Here is an 11,872-nt window from a genome sequence, read left to right as displayed (position 1 = left end):
ACTCGAAAGGGTTAAGGATGAATGTGTCGAAAGACTGCAATTTCGACGAGCAAGTGAAGGCATCACAATCCTAGCCCGGGGTTGAACGGCGCACGTCACCGTTGGATAAACTGGTGCCCGCTAGCCGACCGTCTTCATCTCCTCCACGGCCTGCATCATGTATGACAACAACAACCCCTAAGACGTAAATAGATTTTGCCTCGCTTTTGTTGTCGTTTTGAAATCGGAGGAACGAGAATGGCGCTGTACGCGAGTACCACCACCACAATGTCTACTTCTGTAGCGGCGTCGATTGTTTTGGTAATGGTAGCCGTCGTCCTCTGCTCTTCTCCGGGTAAGATTTTTTTTATTTTAATCTCCTAGTTTTCCAGCTAACGACATTCCATGCTAACGACTTTGCTACATTTGATATAAATAACATTAATCGTAATTTGTGTTTTATTTTGGGCCTCTTGGCTTTTCTTATGTTGCTATTAAGTTAGCATTTTAGCTAGTTAGGTTTCGTTTGAATTGTTTGAAGAATGTAATATTTTGGATGCTTTTATATTTAAGCATTTAAAACACTGAGACATGTTAATTTAAGTAAGTATTGAATTACAATTACAATTAAATATTTCCAGTTTTGAAGTCCGTTACCTCGTTGTATACTTGTTAGCTATATAATGATGCTAGTTACCAGCTTAACACTTTAGTTCTTTTGGTTGATGTCGTTTTGTACTCTAGTTTCTCATAACAACTGCTGATAATTAATACGTAGTACGTTTGAATAAGACGTGGTAAAAAAAAAAAAAAAAAGTATTTAAATGAGTCGTGATTCAGCAACTAGGCATAACTAATCGCTCATGTTAAATGTCAGAGTGCCGAGCTATGGACAGATGTAGGTAATTGACTTGCACTGTCTGTTATGCTGGAATCATTGTATGTATCAACTATCTAGTGATGATCACAGCCTTAAGAATTGATTGATCTTTGTTTTTCGTTGTAGTGATATTTAGCCACAGTGGCAGTGTCTTAATATTATAAGCAGCTGCAAGTGTGACGCAAAGTACTGTAGAATAATAAACATATTTGTGCGTCATACCTCAGCGGGCGCCAACGAGGACTGCCTGTGGTACGTAGACAAGAACGGCACGTGGCACAATGGCTTTGACTGCCCCCTCATCACCTTCTGCTGTGGTAACTGCCAGCGGCGTTACTGCTGCCTGGACGCCTTCAAGATGATCACGGAACGCGAGCAGAAGCGCTGCATGCTCTTCCAGTTCAGGTTGGTGCAGGTTGTGCTCAACAAGTGTTCCTTGGGGCATTGACGTTATAGATTATTACAAGTTTTTCTGTTGATTGTCAATTTTTAGTAATTGGCAGGAGGAGCAATTGCGTAATATGTCTGTTGTGCATGAGTGAGTGCACCGTGGGCTTTGTCCCAAGTGGATTTTTTTCAAGTCTTATTTTACATTCCTATAATGCAAAATGGCGGCTATCATTCATAACTGGCAAGAGGAGCGATCACGTTGACATGACTACATTGTGCATGAGGAAGCGTACCGAAGGTGTTGATTTTGCGGATTATTTCGAGTCTTATTTTACATTTTTTTCGTGCAAGATGGCAGCCACCATTAACAACTGGCAGGAGGAACGGTGTCCTCGTTTATATGACATGGCTACATTGCGCTGCTTGCGCATGAGTGAGTGTGCTGCAGTCATTGACTTTGTGTGATTTTGAGTCATGCTTTGACTGTAAATTTGTATTATGTAAGATGGCGCTTATCATTAACTGACAGTGGGAGTTGTCACATCGATTTTTGACATGTCGATATTACACATGAGAAAGCATGTTGCAGGCGTCAGTGTTGCGAGATGGGAAATGACAAATTATCATGCGAGAATCTTAAAATTATACCTGATTTGATGTTTCTCAGGACCATCTGCCACAGTAAAACATTACCACAGACCATGTACAGTATACTTTATAGAAGGGCTGTTAAATGATTAAACATTTTAATCAGATTAATCACAGTTTTAAAAGTAATCACGATTAATCACCATTAGCAATAATGGCTAAGTTTACATGCAGTCAAATAACCCTATCATAACCGGAATATTAGCAATAACTTGGTTGCACACGGCCATGTAAACACCAATAACCCCTTTGAAAAAAACGAATATGCTCATATTCCGTTTTTTAAAAACCCGAATATTACCCCTGCAACATTAATTTGTGTTCTGCGCAAGTTCTATTCGAAAGGAATCTTGTGTCTTTGGCAGGAACTACTTGTAAACATGACAACACGCAAAACCCCACACTTTTGGAGCGAGGGGGAAACAAGCCACCTCCTTAGTGTGGTGAAAGACAGGAACATTATGTCTTTTATTGACGGTAGAAAGTATCGCAATAGCGAAATCTATAAGAAGGTGAGCAAGCAGTTACGCGAAGCAGGGTTTGTAAGAAACGCATCTTCAAAAGTGTCCGGGGGGCTCTGGGGATATAGCATGGATGTGGATGACATAGCTCTGGCTCCATTTCCTATTTCTTCACGTTCTCGCCTTCCATTAATAAAGAAAGTGAGACAGAATAGTGTCAAGTACTGGTGGTGGGTCAGTACCAGCACCAAAACGCAAACAAAGGCGTTCATTATCCGCCGTGCCGGTGTCGTTGTTGTTTTTGGAAACAGGAAGAAGCGGAATTGACGCACATTGCATTATGACATTTTCCATGTGTCGAGACGTCCGTGCGGGAATTTTTTTTTTTTTTTTTCACATCGCGCATGTAAACGGATTATTCCGAATGTTTCAGAAACCGGAATATTGACCGTAACCCTTATATCGACTGCAAATAAACGTATCCTATGTCAGACATATGCCCATTTTTACTGTATTTAATTACAGCACAGGACAGGATTATATATATTTGTATGTATTAACAGCTCCAAATGAACTGAATGTCAGTCAAGCTAAATGATACCAGTCAAGTCTCAAAATCTATATGTCTAACACTAGTCTCTTTAATAGTAGCAGAACATTTGAATCACACTTTAGATCGTGTTACTCTGAGCAGTGTGGGGTTGCGTTCAAAGACATCACGTAATTTAAGGTAAATTTACATAAAAGTATTTTCCAGCATACTTAAATGTAGCAAATTGTACATCCGAATTAAGAGTTACGAAGTGAATGATAAGAATATCCACTTCATGTTTTTCTTTATCTTCCTGTTCATTTACACACATACACCGTTTTTGTGATGTTCGGGGTGTCCCTGAATGCATCTCGCGTTCTTGTAATGAGAATGAGGACGGGTCGTTACCAGGTTGAACGGACTAAAGACGTGTGTGAGTTGGAGATACATACAGTATATGGTGTTGGAATTGTACTGCTGTTGATGTGTTCAGGTTAAAATGGAGTTATAAAAGAGCGTCAGACTCTGTTGACTGTGTGGCGACGCTCCACTGTGCTTCCATCGGCCGTCATAACAGAGGAGGGTGCTTGCTCTGGTGCGCATGTGTCAGTTACACTGAAAAAATTAATGAAATAAATTAGTTACCGCCATTAATGCATTATTTTTGACAGACCTACTTATAATGCATTTTTACCTTTTTAAATAAACTAAAAGCACTGTTTGAAAAAAAACTTCCCCGGGCAAAACAGAACCCCCACCTCTAAAGAGGCAATTTTCCTTTTCCATTTTTTGTGTTGGCACCGTTGTTGTCGTGGGCTGCGAGTCTGAGACCCCTGCTTTACAGTGTAAAGAAAAAATAAAGCTTTAGTCCAATAACATAAGCTCAGAGACTGTCAGAGAGCATCTTCATAATGTCACGCACGTATCATGATGGCATTGTTACATTATTAGCTAACCATGTCTGTTTACATAAGCGAGCGAGCGAGTATTATAAACCTGCACCTCTACAAGCATAGTAAGATGGCTCTGAAACCCTAATAACGGAACGTATATTTGAGTCCTCTATAACGTGACACCAGCAATAGTAAACTTATCTCGCCTTGAATTTTTTAAACAAGTCGGGGTACCTGTCTTTCAGGTGTTCACCAGGTTCGAAGTGTTTCCTTCTTATGGTTTGAAATTTTGGAGGCACCATTAGCATGTAGGTGTTTGTGAATTTATAATTGTACTACATTCATCTGCCTCCACACGCGACTCCTACTACCTGGCTCATCGATAAGCTGGGATGATGTGTTTTCCTGTACTTGTTGAGGCATTTTTTTAAAAAGACAGCCGGCATTCTTCTTTGGTGCTGACTGCGCAGAGAAATTAGCAACTAGCGCTCTGAAAACAAGTCCAAAACAACAGGGAACTTGGGAATTTTCAAGATACTTGACAATAAACAAGCCCAAAGTCATTTATAACTAGCGGGTGATGTCTCTAAGAGCCGGCTCTTTGAAATGAACGACAGGACGCGGCTCGCATCGTTGTGAGCCAATTGGGAGCTGATAAGTTTTTCTCCTCTGCTTTTTTTCTGTTAGAGGCGAATGTCATTGGTCAAGACATGGCGACATCACTGTCCACACTGAGCAGTGGAGGGGCGGGTTTAAACACACACAGCACCAGTGTTGCCAATGTGTTACTTAATCTGGCAACATTCCAAACCCTATTGGCGACATATTTTTTCAAAAGCGACTAGCTAGCGACTTTTTCTGGCGCCATTTGAAGTTGTCTGGTATTTAAAAGTGAAAGCACGTATTGTTCTGAGCTTCTGTTCTTACCGAGCAGCAGCGAGTGCTGCTCCCCTGGTCCGCCCCGCTCCAAAACAGTCAGAAGCGGTCAGTGTACAGTCAGATCCCATGCCTCACTGAGAGCATAGTGGAGCTCTCCGCATCCATGAATCACACAATCGCGAGGCGCAATACCGCCAGGGTGGATCACAGGGCGGGATCTAAAACGTAAATGTTTCTTAATCTTTATGAAATTACTACTCATTACACTCGAGCCTCATTTGGACTCTGTCACTTACCTTGGACTCTGTCAGTGTGTCAGAACGTGTGATGAGAGAATGTTGCGTGACAAATTAAACAAGTATTCCCAACTGCAAGATAAAGGGTTTGAGGCTGGAGGCGAGTCCGGATGTAATTACTACGCTGTCTAGTAGGGGTGTAACGATGCATTTTAATAACGATTCGATTCGTGGTTGCTGATACGATTCAAGGACGATATTGGTTCATTTAGAACGATACGATCCAAAACGATTCAGTAACTTTAAAACAATTCAATAACTTTTTAGCCAAAAAGTTGACCATTGTGACTGAAATAAATACCTGGATACAGGACAGCTGAAGTTTCTTCAGTAAAGACACAATTTTTACCCGGTTGCTGCTTTTTCTTTTTGTTCTGTATGTTTTAATATGTGTTTTGTTGTGTGGTGTTTTGATGTTCTGTTGTTTGATTGTAAATAGTTAGAAATTGACATGCAGAGATTTGACCTTGTCTGTTGAGACGGGTCTTTGTTTTTGTATTCTCTAATATTATAATATATAGCTGTTCAGTGAGGATTTAAATAAATGCATTTAAATAGCAAACATTTGATATAATGTATTTTTTACATTAGTAATTCATTTCACACAGCCGCTTGGAAGCCGAAAGAGCCGGTTCTTTTTAGCGAGCCAAGCCAAAAGAATAGTCGCATCAATGCTCAACCGCCCACGTTAGAGTCCATACTGTATCTACTATACTATACTATAGATCTATACAGACAATACCAAAATAACAGGTATCGATGTATATTTTGCATGTTGATGTCGACTTGTGACAGCCTTACTTTTGTGGAAGGTGGTAATTGGGTAATTGGTGGGCAGGAGTCTTTGTTGTAGACCAGTTCAGGGTGTACCCCGCCTCTCGCCCCAAGTCAGCTGGGATAGGCTCCAGCATACCCCCGCGACCTTAATTAGAATAAGCGGCCTAGAAAAAGAATGGCGTCTTTGTTGTACAAGTGCGCTGGTGGGAGGGACTATTGTCTATATTGCACATGAGAGGGTTCACTTTGGCCTTTGATTTACCGCATTTCTTCTAGTCTTTCTTTTCATTCCTAGCAGGCAGGGCATGCTTGCATGTGCGTATTTGATAATTTAATATTACGAGAGTTGCAAAATGTAGGCAGAACTAACTCGTAGATGTAGACACATCTACAGTAGTAAGTGAGTGACTGAAGCAAAGCTTGTCTGCATGCTGTCTGTCCAATGGGAGGATTTGCTGGCTTTTTTATCTTCATTATATAATTGTGAATTTAATCTCTTGGGATTTGCACTGATGGATAAAAAACAGTCACTCTGAGCCCGAGAGAATCACTTTGTCACTATTTTTTTTTGGCAAAGGAAATAAAAATCACCATTGCAGTATATGTAATAATACGTAGTTTCTGTTCAGCTCTCAGTCGACATCCATATACAGTTGATTTATGTGTTCATATCTCAGGAACATAATAATATTGGAAGTTAATAGCAGCATTGCAATTTGTCCCCACAGCATCACAAGTCATCCATCATCACAGACAACATGCAGCTTATTAAGCCCAGTGGGAGATCACGTCAAGCTGAGGACATGCTTGCTATGTTGAAGTAAAGAAACATGTTGGTTGTTTATCTTCTTGCAGTCCCACCACGTTGGCTGGCATTGCCTCATCCATCCTGCTTTTTGTGGCCATCATTGCCACCATGGTGTGCTGCTTCATGTGCTCCTGCTGTTACCTCTACCAGAGAAGGCTGCAGAGGGGAAGGACTCCTTATGACCGTAAGACATTTTTATTTTTATCTTGTCCATGGAAGCAGTGGATGGAATCTGAACCTCTTTGACCCACAGCCCAGCAGATACCGATGGCCAGCTACCCTGTGGAGCCACTGTATGACGCTTATGGAAAACCACTGGGACCATCTGAGTACGCACATGCAGGCTATCCAATGGCGCCCCAGTACCCGGGCATGACCCCCCAGTACCCCATGATGCAGCCTGGACCGTATCCACCACCATCGATGGATCCTGCATACAACCAGGGTAATGACTGCATTAGTTACTGTATTTATTCATGTGGTTACTCAGCTGTAGAGAATACCAGTAATCTAGTAAGGGTACGGCGTTAGTCTTATATGTTAATAAAAAAAAAAAATCAGTTAATGTTAATTTATAGGGCCGTCCCGATCCGATATTGGTATTTAGTCTTATATGTATAATAAAAATGCTTTAAAAAAATCTGTTAATGTTAATTTATAGGGCTGTCGATATTGATATTAGATATTCGTCCAATATCAGCCAAAATAACATATTGGATTATATCGGCCTACATCTAAAATCTCTGATATTGGCACTCTGAACAAAGCAGTCCATTCCAGACTCCACACCAGCTCTTTTGTCCAGCATCAGATCTTCTATTCAGCATGCAGAGCCCACATGATCACAACATGCTAGCATGATTAGCAAGGAGTAGGAGTGATATCAGCCATTTGTTAAAGTCACAAAAAGACGTTGCAGCTGAGTGCAAGACTTGTCATGCCAAAGTTTCCGTGGAGTCACAGAACCGGGGAAGTTGAATATGACCAAAGTCATTGTGCATTTATAGAAGGATTTTGCAACACCACGGCTGAGGAAAATTGCTTCAATGTGAACATTAGAATTTTTCTACAATAAAGTGATAATTTTATAAGAACATTTTTTTGGCAATATAACAAAAATTTTAAATGTATGACTAAATTTTACAATAAATATTTTTGTAATAAAGAATTATGAACATTACCAAAAAATTCATTTTATAAGAATAAAGTTGGAATTTTGTGGGAATAAAAGCCTTGTGCTCTCTGCAGTTGCGTAAATAAACACCATAGTTGCTATATGAGGAAATACTGTATGTTGATGCCCTGATATTCTGTTATTCTGTATTTGTTTTTCAGCCCCTCCTCCGTACTCTCCACCCCAGTATCCTGGTCATTGATTGGCTCATCTGAAAACACACACGCACACACACACACCAACACCTATACATCCATACATGCACAGTGATAACAACAGAGAGAAAGGACTGTTTTTAAAACACACTTCATCAATTAAATGCTTCAGAGTGTTTAACCAGCAAATATTTAAAAAAAAACAAAGATACGTTGCGGGTTATTTTTTAATGTCTTAACATCTTTATCACATACTGTATGTCCTCCATTTGTCAAATGAAATGGTCTTTGGGCAGGTTTTGCACAAGGTGTGGCACCACTCCCAAACTGCGGGGGGAGCTGGTGTGTGTCTCGACACTGTGACTCAAATGAGCTGATTAGAAGGTTTTCTGGAGGCAGGCATGGTCAGCCATTTGAAGAGTAAAAAGCTGAATGTGAATAGAACGATGACTTCTCTATACAGTCGTCCCTCGCTACATCGCAGTTCCAGCATCGCTCCTTTGCTCTCTTGCGTTTTTTCAAAAATTGATAAATGATTCTGATTTGGGTCAGAAACCAATTATCCGCGATAAACGAGGGACGACTGTACCTCCATCACACTGCATGAGAAGTGTTTGGATGACACAAATCATCCCAAAAAAGGGACATTTTGCCTCTGAACGTCAGGTGTTCCAAATACATGTTATGTTGTCACATCCCATGTTATTTACTATTTTGTTCCTGCGGATCCATAAAATGTATCTTATTTATATCTGGTATCATTTCACTGTAAATGTGTCTGTTTTGAGGAAGTGCTGACTCATGGTGAACCCTCCTGGTGGATGATGGTGTAACATGTGACCTTTTAAGGTCAGAGAAGTGTTAAGTCCACTCATCTTGACATCACCATTGCTTTTTGGTTTTTGTGGCAGAAAAATGTGCCGTTTATGTTTGATTCAAAAGTACCGAGGAGGAGTATTAGGGCCACACTGAAAAGAAAACATAATACTTCCACAACACAAGTGTCATTTAGAATAACGAAATGTTGCTGCATCAAGTCGGAATACTACGAGAAAGAAAATTGTGATGATAAAGTTGTAATATTTGGGGGAAACATTTTTGGAAAAGGAAGTTGTGATTTTATCAGAAAATTTAGACTTTTTAAAAGAAAAAAATCATATGAGCATATTGTTAAAAGATACAGACTAAGAGAAAGTTGAATAAGTGTGAATGAACAAAAGTTGGTGAAATTAATAGGAAAACAGAATACTACAAGAAAAATCTTTATGGGAAGAACGTTCAAATTTTACAAGGAAGTTTTTTTTAACAAAAAAAATAAAATACTGTGATTTTTTTTTTTTTTTGAGCAAGAGTCGTAATAGAAGGAAAAAATGTAATAACAGATGAAAGCACAAAGCACACATCCGCCAAGCACCATAGTTGCCCCCATATTGTGATTTACACCATAAATATTAGTCCTATATTTATTTTACCTTCATATTTAGGTTCCTTGACCATGAAAACATACCATTAGCAATGGATTCATAATAATATCAATATTAGTTCAGTAGTTATTCACAAAAATTGCATTTTTTTCTAAAGGCCTGGATTTTTTTTTTTCATTCTAGCTCCATAGCTTTTGAAGAAACAACAAATTTGTGGTCACACTCCAGATTCCACACAGTGTGTTGTATTATTTATAGCATCATTTGTTGTCTTTGATGACAATTCCAAAGGTCTCCTTTTTTTTCATATTCTGGATCAGTCTTTGATATTTTGTAGAAACTTTTTGTTAACTTTTTTTTTTTTTCAAGTGCTCTGACCATTTTTTGTGGCGTTGTATACCCAAATGCCGAAAATAGTCTCAGTGTCGCAGTGTTAAAGAATCCTTTAAAAAAATCCTGGATCCAGATGGTGATACGGATCACCCCCCAAAATGTAATCAGTTTTTCTATATCCTATTTCCGACAATCCCTGAAATTTTCATCCGAACCCTTCAATTTTATTTTGAACACAAGCAAACAAACAGATAAACCTGGGCAAAAACATAACGTCCTTGGCGGAGGTAAAAATATGACGATAAAGTCATCTTGAAGTTGGAATTTTCCTTTTAAAAATCTGAATTGTACAATAAAGTCATTTATATTAGAATAGCGTTGCAATTTTACAAAAAGTAACTATGCGAAGGAAAAAAAAAATGTCGGAATTTCACTTCAGTTGGAAAATTGAAAGGAAAAACATTGAATATTACAAGAAAAATCATTTTTATGTGAAAGTTCAAATTTAATGGGGATAAAGTACAAATTTTTAAGAAAACGTAAAAATAAACAAAAATCAAGGAAAGTGTCAAAAGGGGAAAATAACTCATCTTGATGTTGGAATTTGACTTTCAAGAAATCCTGATTGTACAGTAAAGTTATTTTATGAGAGCTTGATGTAGTGTTCCATCTTCAATCTCAACAGTAAAGTTATTTTATGAGAGCTTGATGTAAGCGTTCCATCTTCGTTCTCAAAATTCTGAGAATACAAACTTCATTTTAGGAGAAAAATGTAATGTAAGAAAAACATAGCTGTGTTACATTGAGGACTGTTTATATGTTTTCCCAGTGTGGGCCTAATACTCATTTGACACTCCATAGTTGATGCTGCTCGCAATAATGCTCTATGAGTTGTGGTACTTTTAGAATTCTCGTGTTAGTTGAAATAAAGTGTTACTTTGCGTAATTATGTTGCTTGAAGGTTAGTCGTTGTTAGCTGCACCATCAGCATGCCACCTAGTCACTTTTTTATTGTTTGAAAATGAAGTGGAACTACATTTGATTCAGTTATGTGAAAGTTAGCGTGAAGTTGATGTTTTTTTTTGTTTGTTTGTTTTTTTGGGTGGAACATATCAGGTCAGGAGAGTTGGCGCTCATGCTGCTTGAATTATACTTGTATGTGCACCCCGCCTTACCGTAACCATCAAAACAAAGATTAACTAGGTAAATACTTATTTTTATCTGGTTTGTGGTGTTTTACCATTTATTTGACATGAAGCTACAGCTAGCAGCCCCCTAGCCGAGCCTGGACTCTTGCACATTGACTGGATTTAATTCTTATTTGGAAGCTAACAGCAAATAATTACGGCAACATCCGGGTGTGGAGTTACTGAGCCATTGCAAAGCACACTGGAAACTGCGGACTTTAAAATGCTTTCATGTGTACGTGACTTGACATTTCTTTTTTTCCAGCCCATTGTGTGTGCGTCATAACTTTGGAACATTGGAAAAAAACTAAAATTGCATTGTTGTGTATTACATGGAAGAAGGTATGACATTGTAATATAACATGAGTGAAGAGTTTTTATTTATGATAACATAAAAATTTAACTTTGGAATGTAAAAAATGTGTCTGTCTCATTTGATGTCATGGAATGTAAAAATGTGTGTCTGTCTTTCGATGTCGTGGTTACAGCGCTGCACTTTTGAGTAACATTTACTGTACAGTAATGTTCTTTAGCGGCCTCAAACGGTCAAAGTGTAAATTGCAGTTAAAGCGAGCGGTCTATTTTAGAACATCATTTTGCACATTGCTCCTGTTATATATATGTATGTATATATATAATTTGTAGTAGCAGTATGTATTCATTAATAATACATTTAAAAAATCTGATATTAAATTAGGATTCAATTGTAATAGTTATAAACATTAAAAGGTGATATAACTGCGATATTTCCATAGACTAGACAAAAACAAAGTTGTACTTGTGGAGGGGGAAAAAATGTAATACAAAAATACACATTTTTCAAATATAATTGGAGTTTTGCTCTTAAGTCAATGCTACCCAAACACGGGCAGCCCAAAAAGCTTTACAAGACAATTGTAATGAAAAGTTGTGATTGTACAAAAAGTGTTAATTTTACAAAAAAAAAAACGGTAATATGAGAAAAAATATGTATTTTGTAAAACAACCCATGTAGCTATTCTCAGACATTATGTATATTTTAAGAAGAAGCAGCCTGTGATGAAATTTTACACATTG

General features: G+C 38.4%; 1 protein-coding gene across 1 annotated transcript; it reads left to right on the top strand.

Annotated features, from left to right (window-relative positions):
* Nucleotides 1-61: 61 nt before the first annotated feature.
* shisa4 (shisa family member 4) lies at nt 62-11,245 on the top strand. Its single transcript, XM_054785622.1, has 5 exons — nt 62-334; nt 1,087-1,264; nt 6,591-6,727; nt 6,797-6,988; nt 7,879-11,245. The coding sequence occupies exons 1-5, from the start codon at nt 238-240 to the stop codon at nt 7,917-7,919; spliced, it is 645 nt and encodes a 214-aa protein (XP_054641597.1). The 5' UTR covers nt 62-237; the 3' UTR covers nt 7,920-11,245.
* Nucleotides 11,246-11,872: the final 627 nt, after the last annotated feature.

Source organism: Dunckerocampus dactyliophorus, chromosome 8, assembly GCF_027744805.1.
Source record: "Dunckerocampus dactyliophorus isolate RoL2022-P2 chromosome 8, RoL_Ddac_1.1, whole genome shotgun sequence".
Lineage (NCBI taxonomy): Eukaryota > Metazoa > Chordata > Actinopteri > Syngnathiformes > Syngnathidae > Dunckerocampus > Dunckerocampus dactyliophorus.
The sequence above is the reverse complement of the archived record's forward strand: the minus strand, read 5'-3'. Positions and strand labels throughout refer to the sequence as shown.

Coding starts and splice junctions, on each gene's coding strand:
- shisa4 (XM_054785622.1), top strand. CDS start 238: ATGGCGCTGTACGCGAGTACCACCACCACAATGTCTACTTCTGTAGCG. Junction 335..1,086: donor CGTCCTCTGCTCTTCTCCGG/GTAAGATTTTTT, acceptor GTCATACCTCAG/CGGGCGCCAACGAGGACTGC. Junction 1,265..6,590: donor TGCATGCTCTTCCAGTTCAG/GTTGGTGCAGGT, acceptor ATCTTCTTGCAG/TCCCACCACGTTGGCTGGCA.